Source organism: Leptosomus discolor, chromosome 19 (assembly GCF_034619465.1).
Source record: "Leptosomus discolor isolate bLepDis1 chromosome 19, bLepDis1.hap2, whole genome shotgun sequence".
Lineage (NCBI taxonomy): Eukaryota > Metazoa > Chordata > Aves > Leptosomiformes > Leptosomidae > Leptosomus > Leptosomus discolor.
In genome coordinates this window covers 8,833,594-8,852,941 of record NC_141409.1, presented here as the reverse complement: position 1 = coordinate 8,852,941, position 19,348 = coordinate 8,833,594, and the positions used below count along the sequence as shown (strand labels likewise).

Here is a 19,348-nt window from a genome sequence, read left to right as displayed (position 1 = left end):
CCAAGGCTGCCACTCACCAGATGTAACCGCCACGGAGGCAGGCAGCGTGGCGTACACCTTCACAGAGTCCGTGACCTGCAGGACAGAGATGCTGCCGTCGGACAGGCAGATGGCCACCATGGCGGGACTAGCGGGGTTCCACTTCAGGTCATTGACCATCGCTGCACTTCCCGAGTCCTTGGCCAGTTTGTGATAAGCAAAGGCACGTTTCTGCTGTTTTGCCTTTTAGGAAAGACAAATACACGATAGTCAAAGCTGAGCACAAAACCAAGTCCTCCCAAAGTCATGATTCAAAGAAGTTTTGACCTTCTTACGAATCAATGACTGACAAAAATAAGCAGCAGGTTTTGAGTTTACTGAACATTTCCTTTACGAGGCATCTCCCACAGAGAGACTGAAAATCCCACACAAGCTGTGCCTCTCCTCCTACTGTATTCCAAACAAAAACCCAACAGAAACCAAACCCACCTCACAGATGCTTTACCTGATTTAAGAATGTGCGGACATCAAAAAAGCCAATGAAGGAACCGATCTCACTGGACATCATACAGACAGACAGAGTGAGATTATCACAGCTTAGAGCCAGGTGTTGCACAGGAAACTTCACGGGAACTAAGGTGCTCTCAACATTCTCCACTTAAAACACAAAAAGAAAGGAAGATAAAATGAAGGAGACAAATTTCAATAGCAAGAACTGTTCTTGTAAAACACCACCATTAGAACGAGTTCATGCAAAAATCGCCAGTCCTGTTAACAGCAGCTCTCAAAGCTGACATGCGGAAAAACTGGGTGAAAGCAAATCCCTTCACCTCTACCAATATAGTCTCAAGAGCTGCCACATTCCTAAGAAAGGAAAACTCCACTTTCCTTCCTCAGCAACCTGGTGGGAAAACAAGTGGGCAGATCTTTAGTTTTACTTATGTACGCACACGAACACTTGGAACGGTGCAGTTACTAAGGTCAACGGGAGAATGAAAACCATTTTGCACTTAGGGGTATTTTGCACTTTGGTGGTGGAACAGTGATTGCTTCCTCTCTTGCAGGACAGTTGTCTGGTCAGAGTGGATACCGCAGTGCGAGAACTCCATCCCCCTGATGCACGCACAGGTTCACAGCCCAAAGACTGGCTACCAGGACAGCGCGTGGCTGCGAGGGAAGGGGTACTTTGGTTCTCAGCCAACCTCACTGGATGGCACTGAACACAGGTGACCAGAAGTGAATGATGCTTGAACAGGAGCTAGCACCGAGCATCCTGGTGACACGTTCCCTGCAACTGTACTTCATCTCACCCAGATGTACAGCAAACACCGTTCCTGCCCTCTCAAACAAGAAAACGTGGTAATTTCAAGCGTACAAAAGAGCACGACAAGCACCGTTATCAGAAGCCAACAGCTCCATATCACAAAACCCATATAAACCTGCCTCTGCAAAGACCATGAGACCTAAGTGTGCCTTACCAATTTCATTGGGATCTTCTCCCAGCTGGTTTTGCATGAGGAGATTCCTCGTGTGAAAGATCTGCAGGCTGGTTCCTCCACCAGCAAAGACCAGCCCATATTTGTTGGACACTGCAAGGAGACTGGAGCGCTCTTTGGGAAGATCATCAGGAGCATCAAAGATGCGGACCTTCTTCAGTGCTCTGAACTGAAAATCCTGTTGTAAGAGAGTTGGGAAGTAGCTGTACATATGCTGGCGAAGAGGAAGAGTTTACTTCAGTTTCTCTAAGACAGTAAGTTGAAAAGCCTCTCCACGAGAGCTGCAAAACACCTGCCAAGGCAGGGTCCACCCCCACGCTGTCACTGGCCATCCCATCCCACTTTCTGTCTCATCTAAGAAAGGCTGAGATTACACCATGGTTTTTTCCATTGGTTGAACAGAGGTTCACAGCAACCCACGTTCATAAAACCTGTGGGAGTTCAATCCGTCCAGGACATCTAACCCTCTCAGAAACACGCCAAAACTAGGCAATGCACAGAGAAGGGGGAAAAAAAAAAAAAAGGAAAGAAGGGGACAAAGCAGAGATACAACTTAATTGAATTAAAACTTGTTGTCATAAAGTTACAAAGCACATATCTGCTTAGATACATCTTTGCTTGCTACCATCATTTATGACACACAGAACAGATACAGTTAGTACTTCCACCTATCCCCAGGAATTACTTTGAATAATCAGACTTATTTTTTTGCACTAGTTTCTCTCCTTTACAATGTAAAGGATAATTTACATTGTCCTTTTGAAAAAGGAGGAAGAGAAAAGTAGAGCAAGAGATTAAAAAAAACACTCAAAAAACACCAACTGAATTAAGAAACAGCAGTTGCACTATTACCATGCAAAACCTGGGGTTCCCCTTAGGAATGAGTCTCTCTTCCCAAGGCGCCAACTGTTGAGCAGAGCCAGTAACCCAAACCAAGCACCTGTGGTTTATTTCTAAATTATTGCCAAAGCACTGAGTAAGCACATTCCTGCAACCTGAGGAGGCTGCAGGAACTTGGAAACTTCTGCAAAATAAACAGCCCAACTCCCTTGTTTTTGAAGGTGCCTGAGCAGAAAGTAGCTGCACGAGGATCCACATGGGCTTCAGGAAGCTGTCCCTCCACCTCCCTGCTTACACAGCCTCACAGTAACGCTCAGGGAGACACAGTGATAGGCCTCACTGCAAAACCTCAGTTTACACCGTCCCACAGCAGACAACCACACATGCTGGTCCCAAAAGCAGGAGGTTCCCAGCACAAGGCATGCTGACAGGAAGACTTAGACACACGTCACTCCTCTCCCAAAATTAGGTTCCTCCAGCTCTCAAGTTCTGCCTCTCCTCCCCCAGGGGTTACCAAGACCCCTCTCCATCACAAGCCATGCCAGCCCCTCCATCTTCCCCTCCACAGGCTTGTGCCAGACTTTGCTAAGAAGCCCTCAAGCGCTTCACAAGCCCTACAAAGATGCCTCACAAGGCCCCCGCCGTGACCCGAGCCAACAGCACCGGCCTGGCAGTCCCATGGCCCAAGCCAAGTTCCTCCCACCGCCTATCACCCCTCGCAGCCCAGGCCAAGCCTTCCCCAAGCCCCGTTCCCCTCACGGCCCGAGCTAAGCCCCCCCCCCCCCCGGCCTGTCACCCCACCTCCGGGCCCAAGCCAACGCCCCCGGCCCGAGCCCAAACACCCCTCACCCCCCCACACTCCGGACGCCCGTGCCAACCCCCCACCGCCGCGGGCTGCCCCCTCGCAGTCCGCCCGCTCTTCCCCCGCCCCTCACCTTCATCTCCCGCTCCGGGATCACGTCCATATCGTCTCCCATGGCGGCGCCGGCAGCCCCGAGGCCCGCGCTCCCGGCCGCCCTGCGCGTAGCCAGGAAACCCCCGCGCGCCCGCCTGTGCGCTTACTTCCGCTTCCAGCGGAGCCGCTCTAGCCGCTGCTCTCGATGCTCCGCCGCGGCCTCAGTCCTCCAGCGGGCCCCGCCGTGTCGTGGCGGCGGTGCTCGGCTCCCGCCGTGCCCGGGGCCTAAAGGCTGCGAGGATAAACACTCGCCCCTCACGGCGGAGAGCCTGCCCGCACGGCGAGGCTTAGCAAGCGGCTGTGTCTAATCAACGCTTTTTTTCGGAGGCGGCGGCCTGACCCGGTCGCGGCGGGTGCTGCAGGCCGCACCCGGTGCTGCAGGCCGCACCCGCCGGCCCTTCGCTGCTCTGAGGAGATCCGGCCCGACGGGGCTGCCCCCGGAGGTCCTGAGGGGACAGGCCCCGCTGGGGATGGGGCCTGGCTGCCAGCAAGCCAGCTCTCCCGGCTGCGCAGCGGTGGAGGCTGCCAGGCGGCTGCTCCCCCCTGGCCGTCAGCCCTTGGTGAGGGGCTTCCATGCCTTTCCCACAGCCGAGGTCCAGCGTCGCTGCTGCGCTGAGCAAACCCCACTCCCGTAGCGTGGGGTGCTCTGGGAGCACGCGGTCCGATGCTCAGGGTCAGTCCCTGTGCACCTCCAGTGACGTGTGCTTGAGCTGGCAGCACGAAGCTCTGTGAGCTGGGGCAGCCTGACTGCGCGCTGGGGCCCCACGAAAGCAGCGTGTGTTTTTTCAGTGACAGCAGGACCTGGGTTTCTTTCCTTGCTCCCTCCTGCCTCAGGTCCAGGGGCTTCAGCCCCAACTGAGAGCGTGAGCACAGGGGCTATATCACCTTAGCACTTAACCCTGTGGGCACAAGGACATGTCGAGAACGGCTGTTTCCAGCTCTAGCAGGTTGTGCTGCTCTTTTCCAGGACCAGAAGGACAAGGTTTTCCACAGAGACAAACCCAGTGATGGCTCTGGGCAGTGACCTGAGATGTGGCAAACCACATCCAAATTTCCCTCATGTAACACGCTCCCTTTAGGTTCTAACTGAACAATGGCTTTAACACACATAGCTCAGAAAAGCAGGTGCATTCCCAGAGGCTAACAGCCAGCAGAAAGCAGACACAGGGCTCTCATCTAAGGGCAATTCTGCCCTTTTGAGGAACACACAGAAAAAGCATACCCAGTCATTCCCCCAGGAAGCCTGGTCTCCATTTTGATAAACTCACAGCAGACAAGAACCTCAGGCAATTGCTTCAAGAGCAGAGGATAGAAAAAAAACCCAACAACCTCTTTCAAGAGAAGCATTACAAGTGTCTGCTCTCCATAAACAAGGTATTCCTTAAACCAAGCCCTGCCACCTGCTTGCTTTCAGTAAGTCAAAAAAGACAGCTTTCAGGAGGTGGCCTCTGCATTTCCTAACACAAACTCCATGGCATCCAGTCAGTTATTACAGATAAAGATCAGATCAAGACAATCCAAACCTATCTCCAGGATCTGTTTAAGGGTTTATATTAACAGACTTGGAAACCAGCTCACTTAATCTGCAACCGATCATATGGACTGAGCTTCAGAGGGACTAAACTAAATACACTGACACACAGTGTAGCTTCAGAAGATTTATTTTCAGTCCTTAAAGTAGACTGGTGCTGCTTTTGCTCGTAGTTTCTCTCCATTACAGTTTTGGTTTTCATGCAAACAGTAGTGAGAATATTTATTTTTTTTAAAAAAAGTGCAGCCTTTGGCAGGAACAATCAGCCTAGTAGAGTTAATCATCTGTATTTCCTTCAAAAATTTTATTTATTAAACCATGATTTAAAAAAAGTTAAAAGCTGCCAAGAACATTTAAGAAAAGAGGGGGAAAGGGCAAAGAGCAAACATCTGGATTCCAGAAATTGTGTATGGAGCAAGAATCACCGCAGTAACCAGAGTGCGGATAGCACAGTCCCAGCTACCTCTGGCTCCCAGCTCATACTCCACACTTACAGCCATTCTTACTTTGCAGGTTTCAGGGCTTATCCGTCAGGGAAATGCAGCCAATAGCCCCAGGCGACCACACTGAAACACTTACAGGGAGATCTGCAGAAATCAGGAGCAGAGCAGCTGTGTGAGGACAGCTCCTCATCTGCAACTGGTCTGGCAGGGCTCCCAGTTTAGTCACCCAGCTTCCTTTCACCTGAAGGTTGAATTTCCCCCTAGGCCTTCCCGAGGGGCCGCAAAGGCATAACAGCAGGCTCGTTTCTGCACTCGATGGACAGGACAAACAACCACCCGGTCAGAGGTTATGATCCTGATGGGATCCAAGTATCAGGAAGGGGGGCCCTAAGGTAGCTGTAATCACCCTCCCTTGCAGTGCCTGGTGTTGGACCCACGGAGACCTGACTGCAGGCTGAGCCCCCGGAGCGGCCAGGAGCTCTCCCTGCAGTCAGCCATGCCCACCTCCAAGCTCAAAGGCCCTGCAGGCAGACCTCTGGTGTCCGTACCCCTTCCCACATTCACCTTGCACGCGACTAGGCCACAGACACGGGAGCCTGACTCGTGTTTTGGTGAGGGCAGGAGGGGAAGAACTAGTCCGAAGTAAGGAAGCGTAGGATGGAGCAGAGAAGGCACTTATTTCTTTGCACCCATGAAGCTGCTGTCAGGGGCTTTGCCAGAGAGACACTCAGTGTCTGGCAGCAAGGCCCTTTAGGACCCTGTCGTGACAAGCACAGCTCTGAATCCATACGGTGGCAGGAAAGTAGCTCCTCGTCGGAGAGATGCAGGAAGGGCAGAGGAAAGAGTAAGATCGCAGGGTTATTTTTTGTGTGTGTGTGTGTGTGTGTGTCTCATTACAATTGGTGCTACAGCTTCTGTCTAACAAATCAAGTGGGCTAAGGGATGCAGCAGAAAGATGCGAGCTGGGGGTCTCCAGCTTCCCTTGCTGTTCCTCTAAGGCAGGTTAGTTGAAAACTAGGACTGTCCACAGTAAAGGGTAACAAAGCACAGGTAACCTCTGTTACAGACCAGCGAAGCCAACAGTGCCAATTTTGCAGCCTGTCCTCTTCAAGGGAGGCTGGCTATGTCTCTCTCTGGAGGCGGACCAGAAGGTTTTGGGTTGCTTTCATTGGCTTTTCCTTCAAACATCATGACCCTGCAAAACACAACAGATAATACCAATGAAAAAAGCAGATGCATCTTTGCCCATCGTTGGGGGTGGGGTTATCTTATCTGCTGAAAAAAAATAGCACCTGCCTCCTATGCAAAGGGCATCCATTAATTAGCAGAGGAGGGAAAGCCAGAAGGCAATGCTGCCAGCCTGGCAAGCAGCTTTGCTTTTCCAGCAGTTTCCAGGAGCGGGTTCCCAAAGCCTCTGCTGGTTTCCTTCTCAAAGACCCAGAGGATTAGCACGTTTTATTTAGACAGGCACTTCCGAAATCCCCTGGGCACACACTGCACGCCAAGTTCTCCTGATGCGTAAAAGCAAACACCGTCCCTGGCCCACCTTGTACATAACTGCACAGCAGAACATTCAAAAGCCAAGACTAAGCAAGCAACAGCAATTACAGCCAGGGAAGAGGGCAGAGACAAGGAGCAAGGCACTGGCTAGAAGAATCCCAAGCATTTTGCAACCACCAGCACTGTCTTCCTCCCTGAGGACTGCAGCTATGCTGGGAATGCCAGCTGCCACGCTGGATCAAAGGACTGCGCTGCTCTTCGGACAAGTTTTACATTTCTGCTCCTGCTCTGAGGAGTCCAACAGACAAGGGGGGGGGGGGGGGGGTGTCTGTTAGCAAAAGAGGAGACCCATCTGTGAAAGCTGCTGCTGTTGGGAGGAAGATATGGGACAGGCTTCAGGCTCAGCCTGCTTCCATGGAGAAAGAAAGGAGGAGCAGGGGTGTCAGAAGTCTGTGCATGCTTGGAAGAGGAGCAGCCCAACACACAGACACAGGGCACTGAGTGGGGAGAGGAGGGAGCATCACCAGCTAGCATGTACCAGCTTAGAGGGACCACATGAGACGGGGGAGCAAGATCCTTCCTCCCAACCTGCCTTGAGAGCTGGCTGCGTTTCTAAAGCTGCCTTCAGAAAGGGGCAAGGGGGATGGAGGGGAGCAGCTCCTATTCATGGTGGTTACCGACACAAAAGCAGGGCCAGCCTCTGTGGCTGTGAAAGGAAAAGCCAGGCTTCAATGGGGCGGAGATGGAGCCAAGCAAGTGTTCGGAAACCATTTGTTACAGCAGGACTTTCAGAGCCCTGTCGAGAGGGCAGAGGGGGCCGTGGGAGGCTGGTGCTGGCAGCCTGTACCGCAGAAAACCTCTCCCAGCGCAAGCCAGCTGTTTCAAGCACGTGTCCTCTCTACATCTACTGCCTGTCTCTCCAAAAATCAGACAGGGAGGGAGCATCCTGTGGGAAACAGGAGCCAGCACTGCTGGTGTTGGCAGGACCATCATTCACCGCTCAAGTCTTGCCACCATTCACAGGGGAAGCCTGTGTCCCCAAAGCCAGCAGGAGCCACGGGGAAGAGACGGGAAGACGTCCCGCCGTGCTGAGTGCCTGCACACCCTTGGGAAAGGGGGAGAATCGCTCCAAACGGAGCACGTGGGAGGAAGCCTGTGCTAACTAACACACAGCAGGCAGCGCTGCTGAGAGTGCTTGCCACTGCTCAGCCCAGACATGTGCTTATACACCCTCTCATGTCTCTGCAACCCCCCCCCCCTTCACAAGGGTCCTCGTCTCCCCTCCACAAACACCAAGCATGCACAGCTCCACCTCCACCAGGCAGAACAAATTTCTGCTTCCCAGCTCCCCAACATGCCAGCTCCGGTCCTGCGTCTCCCCCACTCCCTCCCAGGGACACTCACAGTTTAAGCACAGCAGAGCGTTTCCCAAGCATCACGTTGACAAAGTCCTGGTACGAGATGGTCTCGCTAACCCCTCCAGTCACCTCGGAGATCATCTTCTTCAGTTCTAGGTGAGTCTTCGGAGCCCCCATCTTCTCCATCATCCTTTTGACAGACATCAAATCTGCAAGAGCAAGGCAACTGGCAATCAGTGCTGTCGAGAGGTGACCACACTGAGCACAGACCAACCCTAGGGTCATAGCCATGACTTCCCACCTCAGACCCCCTCACCTGTGGACTGATAGCGTTAAGCTGTTGTTGAAAGCCAAGAAAAGCCTTCCAGCCACAGCCCACTGCGGTACTGCCCAGTACAGAGCATCGCTTCCCATTTGTGCAGCTCAGGATAAAAGCACCACACACGCAGAAGAGGGACAACGTGCTCCAGAGACGCGTGGGGACACTGCTCTCTAGCTCAGAGCGTGGTGCCAAGAATCACAAGGGTGGGGAGGAGTGAAGCAACGCCAGGGTTAAAGCCGGAGACAAACAGGCTGTGGGGAGCAGGTCACCCCTGCCCATCACCACGGGCCATTTCCTTCCATTGCTCTGCGCCCGCGGTGACCAGCGGGCCCCTTCCCTCCCGGAAACGGCAGCACAGCCCTGAGTCAGGCCTCCTCCAGCTCCTCACAGGCTCTACTTCATGCATGAGGACTGGTGGAGGAGGGGAACGAGGCAGCAGCCTCCTGGAAGGGCGCAGCACGCCAGCAATGACATTTCAGTGTCAGCCCCAGGCATGCAGAAGGCTGGATCTTTATGTAACTGGTGCTTTCTGGGCCAAGCCAGGGCTGCTCAGCTGAGCCAGACTCACACCCAAGTCCCCTGCTTCCCTCTGCTCCCCTCCCAGACAAGCAAAGAGCTTCTCTGCACTAGAAGTGCACATGGGTTTATACAGCTTCTGCCTCAAGCCAGGCAAAGCCCAGGATTGTCTAAGCCCTGCAGCTTCCCAGCTCTGGAAATGCTGAGGATTGAGAAGGCGGCCTTGGTGGAAAAAAAATGGAGAAGAAAAAAACCCAAACATTTAAAACAGAAAGAAGTGGAGGAGCTATGCAGAAACTCAGGAGGAGAATAAGACTGAGGAGAGCTTAGATCTTGAAGCAGGGGAGGAAAGACTGAAGAAAGCTGAGAGGCAGGGGCTGGAGAGCCAAGGAAGCCCCTGGTTGAGGATCAAGATCCTCCAAGCAAGGCTGGACATGGGAAAAGCCCACAGGTTTTCCTCCTCAGCAACACGAGTGCACAGTGAAGCAGCAGATATAGCAGCAGACACCGCCTCAGCAGGCTGTTGCTCTTCCAGCTCAGCACCAGCGTCCTTGAGTCACTCACCAATCTCGCCTTGGTTGTTCAGGTCGAACTCCATGTATTTCTCTGTAAGAGACACAGCAGCAAGTTAGCAGGATGCTAGAGCAGGGGGTACCGCAGGGCTTTGGAGTACTGCCTGCTTAAAGCAATGAAATAAAAGATCAGGGGATAAGATCGATATACTGCTGAATGCAAACAGCTCAGAGAGGGAGACCATCTCAAGACCCGGTTTTAGCACCCTTATCTCAATTCCAGGGCTCTAGAGTTAAGTGCTCTTTAATTGTGGCTGCTTTTCATTTAAGCTGAAGGAAAACACTGGCATGAGAACAAGGTATCATCTAGCCATGAATTGCATTAAAAGGTTTCCAGCCAGAAAAACAAAGCTCTGGAACAGCCTCCCAGAAGGAGTAGCAAGGAAAACAAACCCCTGAGCACTCCCAAGATGAAGCTTGATCGGATTAGGAGGGTGATTAAATGACGTAGTTGCCTCCAATAGCAAACTCTACAGTCCTCCCAACGCTGTACTGCACTCCCAGAGCAGCACCTGCCAGGAGATATGCCCAAGGACCACATCAAGAGGGCAAAGCCAAGAACATGCCTAGGAGCAGTTATGCTGGAGCAGGTTGTCTGCCCTTCCAGCCTACTGTCAAACATTGCTGAATTGGCCAACTCCAGCACCCTCAGAGAAAGGCAGACCCTGCTCAAGAAGGTCTGGTTAGCTTTGCAGGACAAAAGCTGGTCACATAAGCACTGATTTGAGTTAGAAAAATCAGGATTTCAGTCCTGTGCTGCTTCTGACCTTTGGAGTGGCACACCTGTGCTTCCTCCCCCACTTGCTAGCTGTTCCCCATTTAGACTTTAAGCTCTTCAGGCAAGGATTTGTCTGTCTTACAGACAATAGAGCTCCTAGCACTGCAGGGGGCCCCCCATCATCTCAGTTCTGCTAAATGAGAAGAGCAAGATGCCTGCTGCCACCATCCATCCACACTGAGCTGGAGAAGTCTCCACTTGCCCTCCAGTTAGCACTCACTCCCCAGAACAGCCTCGGAGGACTCTAAGTGAGAGCTCCCAGGCTGCTCCTTTCCCCAAAGGGAAAAGACCTTTTGCCTCTGCTCCAGGGACACCAGCAAGCAGATGAGCATGAACAGAGAAGTGGCAGGCTAATTTAAGGAGCCAAAGGGAAGAGGGGATATTTCACACATCAGAGCCTTCCCAGGACCTGTGCTTCTGAAGGAAAGTCCTGGGCTAGCTGGACTGATGGGCAGCTACAAGCAGAGGAATGGTTTGGCATATCTTCACCGGAGGCCTCAGCTGGCGATTACTACTGTCACCAGCTGACCAGGACAGACCTACGACAATACCACATACAAAACAAAGCTGTCCACGCTTCAGGCAGGAATAAATGGCTCCCTTCAGGCATTAAGCATCCCATCCTAGATGCAATTGGGGCTGTCACGCATATGCTTAGGGGCCAAAGTGATACTTGATGTGGAACTGGCTCTCCCCACACTCTGCCCCACCATAATGACCTTGCACAAATGAACTGTCGCCTCCCTGAGCAAGGGTCGGGCACCCCAGCATGTGCTTGGAGACAGAAACCCTGCTCGGCCATGTCTGTGCCCAGCACATGTTTTCTTTTCTTCTCAGCTGACACTTAGCCAAAAGCACAGAGAACAGGGGCAGCTTTACATCATCGTGCTCTGAGCCTCGGCTCGCACATTCATCTTTCCCTCCCATCCCAGCTGCAGGGATTTGGTGGGGCAAAACCACGCGTGGTCCCTCCCCTCACAAACACATTTACACAAACACTGCACGGGGGCTCCCCGGGCCCGGCTGGGGAGGGCAGCGGGAAGGACGGCAGAGAATCACACAATGAGCCGATTGTTGGGAGAAGCCGGAGGAGGCGTTGGAGAGTGGGACAGGCCACGGAGGCAAACTCACGAGGCAGCGGGAAGAGATGCCAAAGGCTCTGGTTACAGGGAATTCTGCGCCTGTGACCTACAGTTGCAATGTTTGAAGAGCCCCAATTGTGATGGGAAAAATAATGCGGGGCTGCAGCCTAAAGCCAAAGCCACACAAAAGGCAACAGAAAAGGAACAGGGAGCACAGGAGGCTCCTCTTGTGCCCAGCAGGGTAAAAGATCACAAAACCCCAGCCAGCTTCTTCCATGCTGGATTGCAAAGCCAAAATTCAAAGGGAAAAAACAGACGCCTGAAATGGGAGCAAGGTCAGGTTTTATTTGGTTAAAGCCAGGCTGAGGACAAACCTTGAGGGCAGTGTGACGCAGAAGGCACTTCTCAACTGCCTTCAGCCACCGCTTGGAAAGAAAGTGGATGCACCCAGAACAGCCCTGCCAAATCTTGTCCTGTAACCACTCTGGGGACAAGCTCCAGAGGACCCCAGGCTTTTGAGCTGTTTCTTTGTGTCCCATCCCAGCAAATAGCCCAAACCTAGCCCCCAGATCTGCTGGCCCACTGGAGTCAGGCTTTGGCCAGGACTAGAGACACATTACTGCCATTGCCTCTGGTACCAAGGGGCTCAGGAAGGACCAGATCAGACTGAAGAAACTTTTGGGAAACAGAAAGTCCCCAACTCCTTCAGGAAGCAGCTGAGACCTCTTGTCTGTGGGAAGAGGCCTCCTACTCACTGAAAAAAAAAAAAAAGTCCAGCTACTGCATCATCCATTATACCAGCTAGCTTGTCTAGGTATCCAGACAGAAACCATCCTCTTTTTCTGCTCCCCAGGGTTTCGCCCACGCAGCAGGTTTTGCAGTAACGGCAGCCGCCAGGCAGGGTGTCTGCAGGGTGACATGTCCCTGCCCTGCAAGTGGGGGAAGCACAAAGACTTGTGTGGGAAAACCACTTCTCCAAGGAGTTTCACCAAGTGCCACGAGCAGGGGGGAGGCATCCATCCCAGTTCAGTCACTTGTATTTGGCAGAGAATCTCAGGCTGGTAAGATCCGAGTGCTGAAGAAAATAATCTGTTCAGAGCAAATAATCAGGCTGAAAGGACAGGGAAACCCTTCAGTTCTCACCTTTGAACACTGCCAACTTCTCCTCCAGATCCTCTTCATCACTGAACTTCGGGTCACAGAGAAATTCCTAAAGAAGAAAAAAAAACAATATCCCCAAGGTTAAAGATACAAAGGCAAACACCCTAGAGGGCATGTACGAATGCAGCGTTACCCAGAAGACCTACGCAATTCCCAGGGAGCCACATCTGAGCAAGTGTCAGGAGGCTTGAAAATGGGTTGAATCCCTCCACACCTTGTCATTAACATTCCAGCGCAAGGGGAATGCCTCTGGTGTCTCAGATTTCCCACCAACGGTTTGAGGGAGGAATGGACCCCACGTGCCTTTGGAATAACTGCATGAAACCCCCTCTTCTTGCTCACCCAAGGTTTCATCTCCCCACATCACTGCTTAAGCATGCACATCATGTGGATGGGGCACCTATTCCCAGCAAGGGTTCCTAGCCCTTGCAAAAAAACAAAAAAACAAAAACAAAAAAAGCACTCTGATCTCAAATTTCAAACTCTGGACAAACTCTGAGGGCTAGCAAATAGAACAGGCAAGGTTTGCAGAACATCATGCACCTCAAGAGAGGACAGGTATTTTAGGGTAAAGCACAGGCTCTCGCTCTCTCAGACCATCCATCCATTTTTCCCCCTGCCCTGCTCAGGCTGGAGAGGAAATCCTGGGTCACTTCTGGTCACTTGTCCGTAGCCCCCCCCACCTCCAAAACCTTCAGGTACCCGAGAGAACAGACCACAACTAGCACAGCCAGCTCCACCACTGTGCCCTGCCAGCAACACCCCACTGCAGCTGCAAGCAGCAGGGTCTTGCTCCTGTCTCTACCCTCCCACACCACCTAGTTCCAGTGAGGCCAGCACAGCTTAATGACTCGATCTGTGTTCAGCAACAACACCGCATTCTTCAGTGCAGAAATCATTAACATCTGCACGGCTTATGCATGGCCTGTCCAGGATAAAACCCCTCCAGGGGTTCGAGTGGATAAAGGGCTGAGGCTGTTCCCTGCTCTGGGCATGTGTTCCTCACCACTGTTCTCCATGCTTGTAAAGAAGGCAGGAGTGGGTCACCAAGAGACTAGGATCTCCGACACTGGTAGTACTGGGGCCGCGCCACTTGTGATTAACGAGACCACCTCCCCCAGAGAAGCCCAGACTGCAGGCACTAGGACATCAGGACTGCAGGAGGTCCACACAGACATCAGTAACCCAAATGCTCTCCAGCCTCCAGAGCATGTTCTTGTTTCTTCCAGAGGAAAGACTGAAACCAGGTGTCCCCAGGTGCGATGAGCTGTGCCAGTCTGGCTGCCGGGACAGCTCCGGGAGCGCTGCAGCCACACGCTGATGCCTGGTTCCTGCTGCCACAGCCAGCCCTGAGCCTTTCATGCCTGATTGCTGCCTGCCACCCTAACCCTGCAGCATGTGCTCCAGACCCCTCCAGCCCACACACCTGGAGCTGCTCCCTCCTCCCTCGCTGGGACAGGGGAGCCTGGACCTGCCCAGGGAGCCCAAATGCCTCAAACCTTCCCTGCCAGTTAACCACTGCTTTGGTGAGTCTTTTCTGCAGCTGAGCCAAGGTTTTGTAGGAAGCCCACTAGGACAGAAGTGACTGTCATCCCCTCCTCCCACCTCACAAGCTCCAGATGGGACACCAGAGACCATGCCCACTAAACCAGCGTGACACAGACTTCCCTTATCACCATGGACACCAACTCAAATTGAGAGCTGTGGTGAAATGCAATGTTCCCAGTTCCTTCTTTCGCTCTCCTTTGCCAACTCAATTCCATTTATCTCAGTTATTTCTACCCAGGGGTATCATTTGCCAGTCCAATACAAAGGGCCCAATTCAGCTTTGAGACCTGGGCTCAGCCAGCAGCAGAAGTCAGAGAGCAGAGTAGTGTTACCTACTGCCGTTACCCCTGAATAGCCTCTGTAGGAGGAACTTGCCAAACCTCACTGAGAACCAAAATAAGGCCAGAGCATCTCCTGGCCACCAGGTCACATCCCCATTCCTGCCCTGCAGGAGCAGCAGACAGCTTGCACCTACCAGCAGGACAGGAGATGTGAGAGCAGACCGCCGTATTTCTCTGGGACCAAGCAGCAGCACAGAAATGGTGAAGACTGAAGGGAATGTTACATTCATACACGATGGCCGAGGGACATGTGCCCAGGGGTCCAACAGCCCCTGGCAGCATGGCAGGAGAGCAGGATGGGTGACACTGTGCACCCGCCTAGGACCCAGTCCCCTTGTGTTTCAACTGGAGGGGAACTGGACAGCCCACCACCATCACAGCTCTGCTCCAGACCGAAGGAAGCAACAGGGGAGCGTATTTCAAAGGCATTCCACCCTCCACATTGTATGGGAGCCGGGCTGTGACTGCGATAAGGCAAACACTCACAATAGCACACAGGAATTCAGTCCCCAGGGCCAGTGACTCAGACTCAGCCCGAGTGGCTGAAGTTCCTCCTAGAGCCCTTTGCTAAAGCTCCCATTTTAAGGGGCATGTTCTATTAATAAGAACTGCTTAATAAGCCCTAGCCTCTCCCTGACTCCTGCCCTGATCAGCCTTTCTCGGGCAGAGAGACTATTCTAAGCCAATAAATTCAGCCACACAAGTCCCAGCTACCTGCAAGACAACCTGAGCAAAGCCAGGTCCTTCCCCCCTTTCCAAAAAGACATCTCCAATCAGCAGGCCAAGCTCTCACTGGGCTGCTTAAGTGCTTGATGCCACCTGCCCTGCCTGCTGGTGCTAGGAAGGGGCTGAGGGGTGCTCGTGCCTGCCCTGGATGGGAGAAGCAGGCACCTGCTCTCTGGCAGGCTGAATTCCTTCCCCACAGCCCAGCGCATTAGAGGGTAAAACTAGGTTGAAACTAATCTGTGCTGGATTAGACTTGCCACCTTGATGCACGAGGCTGAACAATGTGATTGCCATTCCCCAGGAAGAAGGGAACAGCCAAGAGGGGATCCCAGAGGAGCGTTTCAGGCTGCAAGAGAGCATTCAAGACTAGGACTCAGCTGTCCTTTAGCAGCACGTGTGCACTCAGGACATTGCCTGCCAAAGACCCTTAGCCCAGTGAGAGCTCTGGGGTAGAAACCAGCCAGGAACACAGGGCTGGGCGGGAGCTAACTGTTAGGATGAGACAATGAGATTAAGCCTGATAGGAATTTGGCCTGATAGGTTTTATTAGGAGCACTTTACTGGTTTGCAGCCCTAGGGCTCGGGAAACCCCCTCCCTAGCTCCAGCCCCAGTATCAGCCCAGGTTTACATATCGGCTCTGTGTCGGAGGGAGGCATGAGCCGCTTCGCTGCACGGCTGCTCACAGCAAACTCTCCCACCGCCGCCACACTGAGCTGGCAGAGCAAGCAAAGCACAGCAGCACGGGGTTTGCTGCCCAGAGCTGCTACAGTGCAACAGCTGCTCCAGATCCGTGGGCTGCCACTACCCATGCTATCTGCAGCTTGATTTCTAGCTGCTCAAATCCCTTCTCCTAGCACTGAGCCAACACACGGGGCAGCAAGGGCGTGAACACGAAGCTCCCACCTCCGTCAGCAGGAAGTTATGTAGCTCGTTTAATTTCTGTCATCCAAATCTCACCCAGAGATAAAGCCTGCCAGAAGTGATGGCTGCTTAAGGGAGAGATGGGAGCCTGTCCCTTGTGTGGGAGGAAGATGAGCCCCCAGCTCTGGAGCGCAGCAGTAGCGCATCAGCAGCATCCCAGGAAACACGGCTTCAGTCCTACAGCTCCTACCAGCTGAAGAATCATGTATCCACCCTGTGCCCAAGTGATGCTGGAGGACAGCTCTGCAGCATCAGAAACTGCAGCAATAGGTGCAACACAGTCCCTTCCCTCCTCAACCCAAAAGTCAACACCACCTTGGCTGTGGGGGATCACCCCCACGCCTCCTTGGCACACGGTGCGTCGTGCCTGCCTTTCAACAGCAGGTTTCAAAGTCTCCTTTTTAGCCAAGTGCTCTTGTTCTACACCTTATGCCACAGCACCTCTTTTTCCACTCTTATTCCACAGGACCTCCTCATTTCTAATGATGTAATTCCCTCTCCAGTGACCTGCATAAACTTCACCTCCACTGTCTCACCCCTGCTTGGAGGAACATATTGGCACTTTCCCCAGTCAATGTGAGGGCAAGGCAAGCCCACCATCTCTTCCAGGCTCTCATCTTGTGCAGCTCTTTGATTTCTCCACCTGTAACACCAAGGTGCTGCTGGCTGTATCAGCAAATGACCACCAAACCCACCTAGAAATGGCCCTAGAAATCCTATCGTTGATTGTTTCAAGGTTAAAACCTTCTTTTCATCCTCAGAACCGCCCTTGGCTGGGAGGGATGCCAACAGAGCTGCCCCCACAGGCCATGCCGAGCAAGGGACGGGGCAAGCCCAAAGCTCTGGGGAGAGGACCTTGCCTGACCCCAGCGTGAAGGGCACACAGCCCAAAGTACTTTGCACTAATCCAGGAGCTGCCATTCCCCCTACCCAAGGCTTGTGGGTCATCCAACCATACAGGGCTCCCCATCCACCCACCGCAACTAAAAATGAGACAGGCTTGGGTCAGCTTTTCTGAGTAGCAGAAACTCCTCACTCCTGGGAGAGGAAATTGAAGCCCTCGATACAGCAGAGGGAAGGTTGAAGCCCTCCGGGAGAACAATAGCCCACTGGCCCCCTCGGACCTGCCCGGGATGCTGGAGGGGAAAGAGCTGCCTGCGAGAGCAACACCACGGGTGGAGGGGATGGAGAACAAACCCCCCCACCGAGCCACCGCCTGCCTCCTCCAGCCGGGGGACGCAGCTCCACCTGCCCCTGCCCTCCCACCCCTCTCCCCCGCCTGGCACCACCGCAGCACCCATCCCCGCCGGCCATCAAGTCAACCCAAGCTCGGGCGCTCCCATGCCCGCCGGCCGTCAGGTCAACCCCGGCTCGACCACCCCCATCCCGCACCTCCGCCCCTCGGAGCCCCCCGCCCCGTCCCCGCGGGGCCGCCCCCACAAGACTGGGGTCTGGTCGAGGGAAGGGAAGCGGGGGGTGGGCAGCCTCAGCCCCACCTTGTTGATCTCCTCCAGCCGCCCGTCCTGCGGGGCCCGCCGCAGCCCCCCGCCGCTCGGCCGGCGCGGAGCCGCCATCTCACGGAACCGCCCCGCGCCCGCCGCCGCCTTAAGTAGGGGCGGGCAGGGCCGGGCCGGGCCGAGCCGTGCCGGGCGGGCGGTGCGGGCCCTCCGCCCCCAGCGTTAACCCTTTCCCCACCCCACCGCCGAGAACGGGCGGCTGTCGGTGCCCGTCCCGCTCCTGGCTGGGGGCAGGAGGGGGCAAGCGTGATGCCCGCGGGGTGCAGCCGCTCGGCAGGCTTTTGCTGGAGAACCGCGAGGTCCGGAACAAGGTGAGGGGAGAAGCGGCCAAGCCCCCGACGGGAGAGACGCGGCGGGCTGGGAAGGGACCGTCTCCCTCTAGCGCGCACCGCCCGCCGTGCACAGCGGCGGCGGCCCCCGGGGCACCCCCGGGATCCGCTCCGGAGCCACCCCGGGGCAGGTGCACCGTCCCCTGCACGGCCGCCTCGGGGCTCCTCGCTCCGGTACCGGTGGCAGCTTTGCAAGATGCTGTTTAGGAGCAGTTCCGTGGTGCGATAAAGCACAACCGCTTGCGGGATAAGCCCCGGAACACGAACAGCGGGAAAATGCATCTACAGCAGGACAGGCACGACCAAGGTGATGAGCGCTCTGGCCAGGATCTAGTGTGGGGGCTGCACTCAGCCCCCTCACTCCTCCTGCAATCTCAGATAGACATCTTTTTTTTTAAAAAAACCTGTACTAGTGTGGGTTTTAGAAGGAATTGTCAGAGAGTTGCACCACACCACCCCAGAGCCAGATGCATTTCAAGCTCTGGTGCAGCTGCCCCTGCTTGATGAGAAAGCAGCAAGTGCAGGTACAGCGTGTGCCCCTCCTGCTGCCATGCGCTCAGGTGGATGGGCAGCTTTGTATTATATTAAGAATTTTTAATGGATACAGCTCTAGGCAGGTGTCACCAGCTAAAAAAACGGAGTTCCAGGGAGAGCAGGGAGGAGGATGAACCACATCTTCAGCAGCAGGCACAAGGCAGAGGATTGACATTTCTGTAACAGCAGCAGATTTGTGTGTTGATTGGAGACATGTAATTGTCTTCCCAGGGAGACGGTAAGCGGCTGTGGCTCCCTGCCTCTCGGCCAAGCTGAATCATGCTGTACTCTTGCTGCTACATGGTTTTGCTTTTGCAGAGCTGTCCTTGGGCAGCGAGAGGGGAGCCCCTGCCATTACACTCAAGCAGTGCCGCAGCTCTGGCACCCCACTCCTTGGGCAGCTTTTGTGCAGAATTAGGAGGGAGGTGGGTTTGTTCGTAGTAGGAAAATCCTGCGTCCCTTCCAGACCACTGGACCCACCGGAGGTGATGCTGAGAGGATCCAATGTCTGTGGCAGCAGTTTCACATATTGTGTTACAAAAGACCTTAGCAAACCTGATTTCCAGCACTGTGAGCAGAACAACACAGGTAGAACAGGTTAAAAAGTGAAGCGGGCCCCAGCCTGAGGCCTCATTTCTGGTCTTGTGGGAGTGACTTCAGCTGCTACCTGGAGTCACGGCCCAGCCAGCGCAGGGTGGGTTGAGCAAGGACCTGGCTCTGCTGCCCGTGTGGCCCCACAGCGCAGCCCGCATGGGAGCACGGGGTGAATGCACATGCCTTTCCTTTAAAGGCGATATAGCCGCCGACCTCTGGCACCCAGCGGGAGTGACACTGGCAGGAGCTGGTTGTGTCCAGCTGCTCCCTGTCCAGCCCATGCTGGCTGCACAGCCTGGTGCCA

At 54.2% G+C, this 19,348-nt stretch overlaps 2 protein-coding genes across 3 annotated transcripts in view; both read right to left on the bottom strand.

Annotated features, from left to right (window-relative positions):
- Positions 1–3,292, bottom strand: part of NUP214 (nucleoporin 214) — a 44,917-nt gene extending 41,625 nt beyond the window's left edge. For both annotated transcript variants that reach the window (XM_086475568.1, XM_086475569.1), the window contains exons 1-4: positions 3,251–3,292; positions 1,458–1,653; positions 485–636; positions 18–222 (exon numbers count right to left, since the gene is read on the bottom strand). In XM_086475568.1, the coding sequence (XP_086331694.1) occupies positions 18–222; positions 485–636; positions 1,458–1,653; positions 3,251–3,292 (595 nt within the window). The remainder of the gene's footprint in view (positions 1–17; positions 223–484; positions 637–1,457; positions 1,654–3,250) is intronic.
- Positions 3,293–6,116: 2,824 nt separating this feature from the next.
- AIF1L (allograft inflammatory factor 1 like) lies at positions 6,117–17,644 on the bottom strand. The gene is made up of 5 exons (XM_086475713.1): positions 17,567–17,644; positions 12,516–12,582; positions 9,505–9,546; positions 8,149–8,311; positions 6,117–6,439 (listed from the first exon to the last, which is right to left on the bottom strand). The coding sequence occupies exons 1-5, from the start codon at positions 17,642–17,644 to the stop codon at positions 6,352–6,354; spliced, it is 438 nt and encodes a 145-aa protein (XP_086331839.1). The 3' UTR covers positions 6,117–6,351.
- Positions 17,645–19,348: the final 1,704 nt, after the last annotated feature.

Excerpts from the sequence above, each read along its gene's own strand:
- AIF1L (XM_086475713.1), bottom strand. The coding sequence starts at position 17,644 with ATGGCGGCTCCGCGCCGGCCGAGCGGCGGGGGGCTGCGGCGGGCCCCG. Across the intron at positions 8,312-9,504 it reads GAACAACCAAGGCGAGATTG|ATTTGATGTCTGTCAAAAGG; the intron begins GTGAGTGACTCA and ends TTGCTCTTGCAG. Across the intron at positions 6,440-8,148 it reads CGCTCTGCTGTGCTTAAACT|GGTCATGATGTTTGAAGGAA; the intron begins GTGAGTGTCCCT and ends TGTGTTTTGCAG.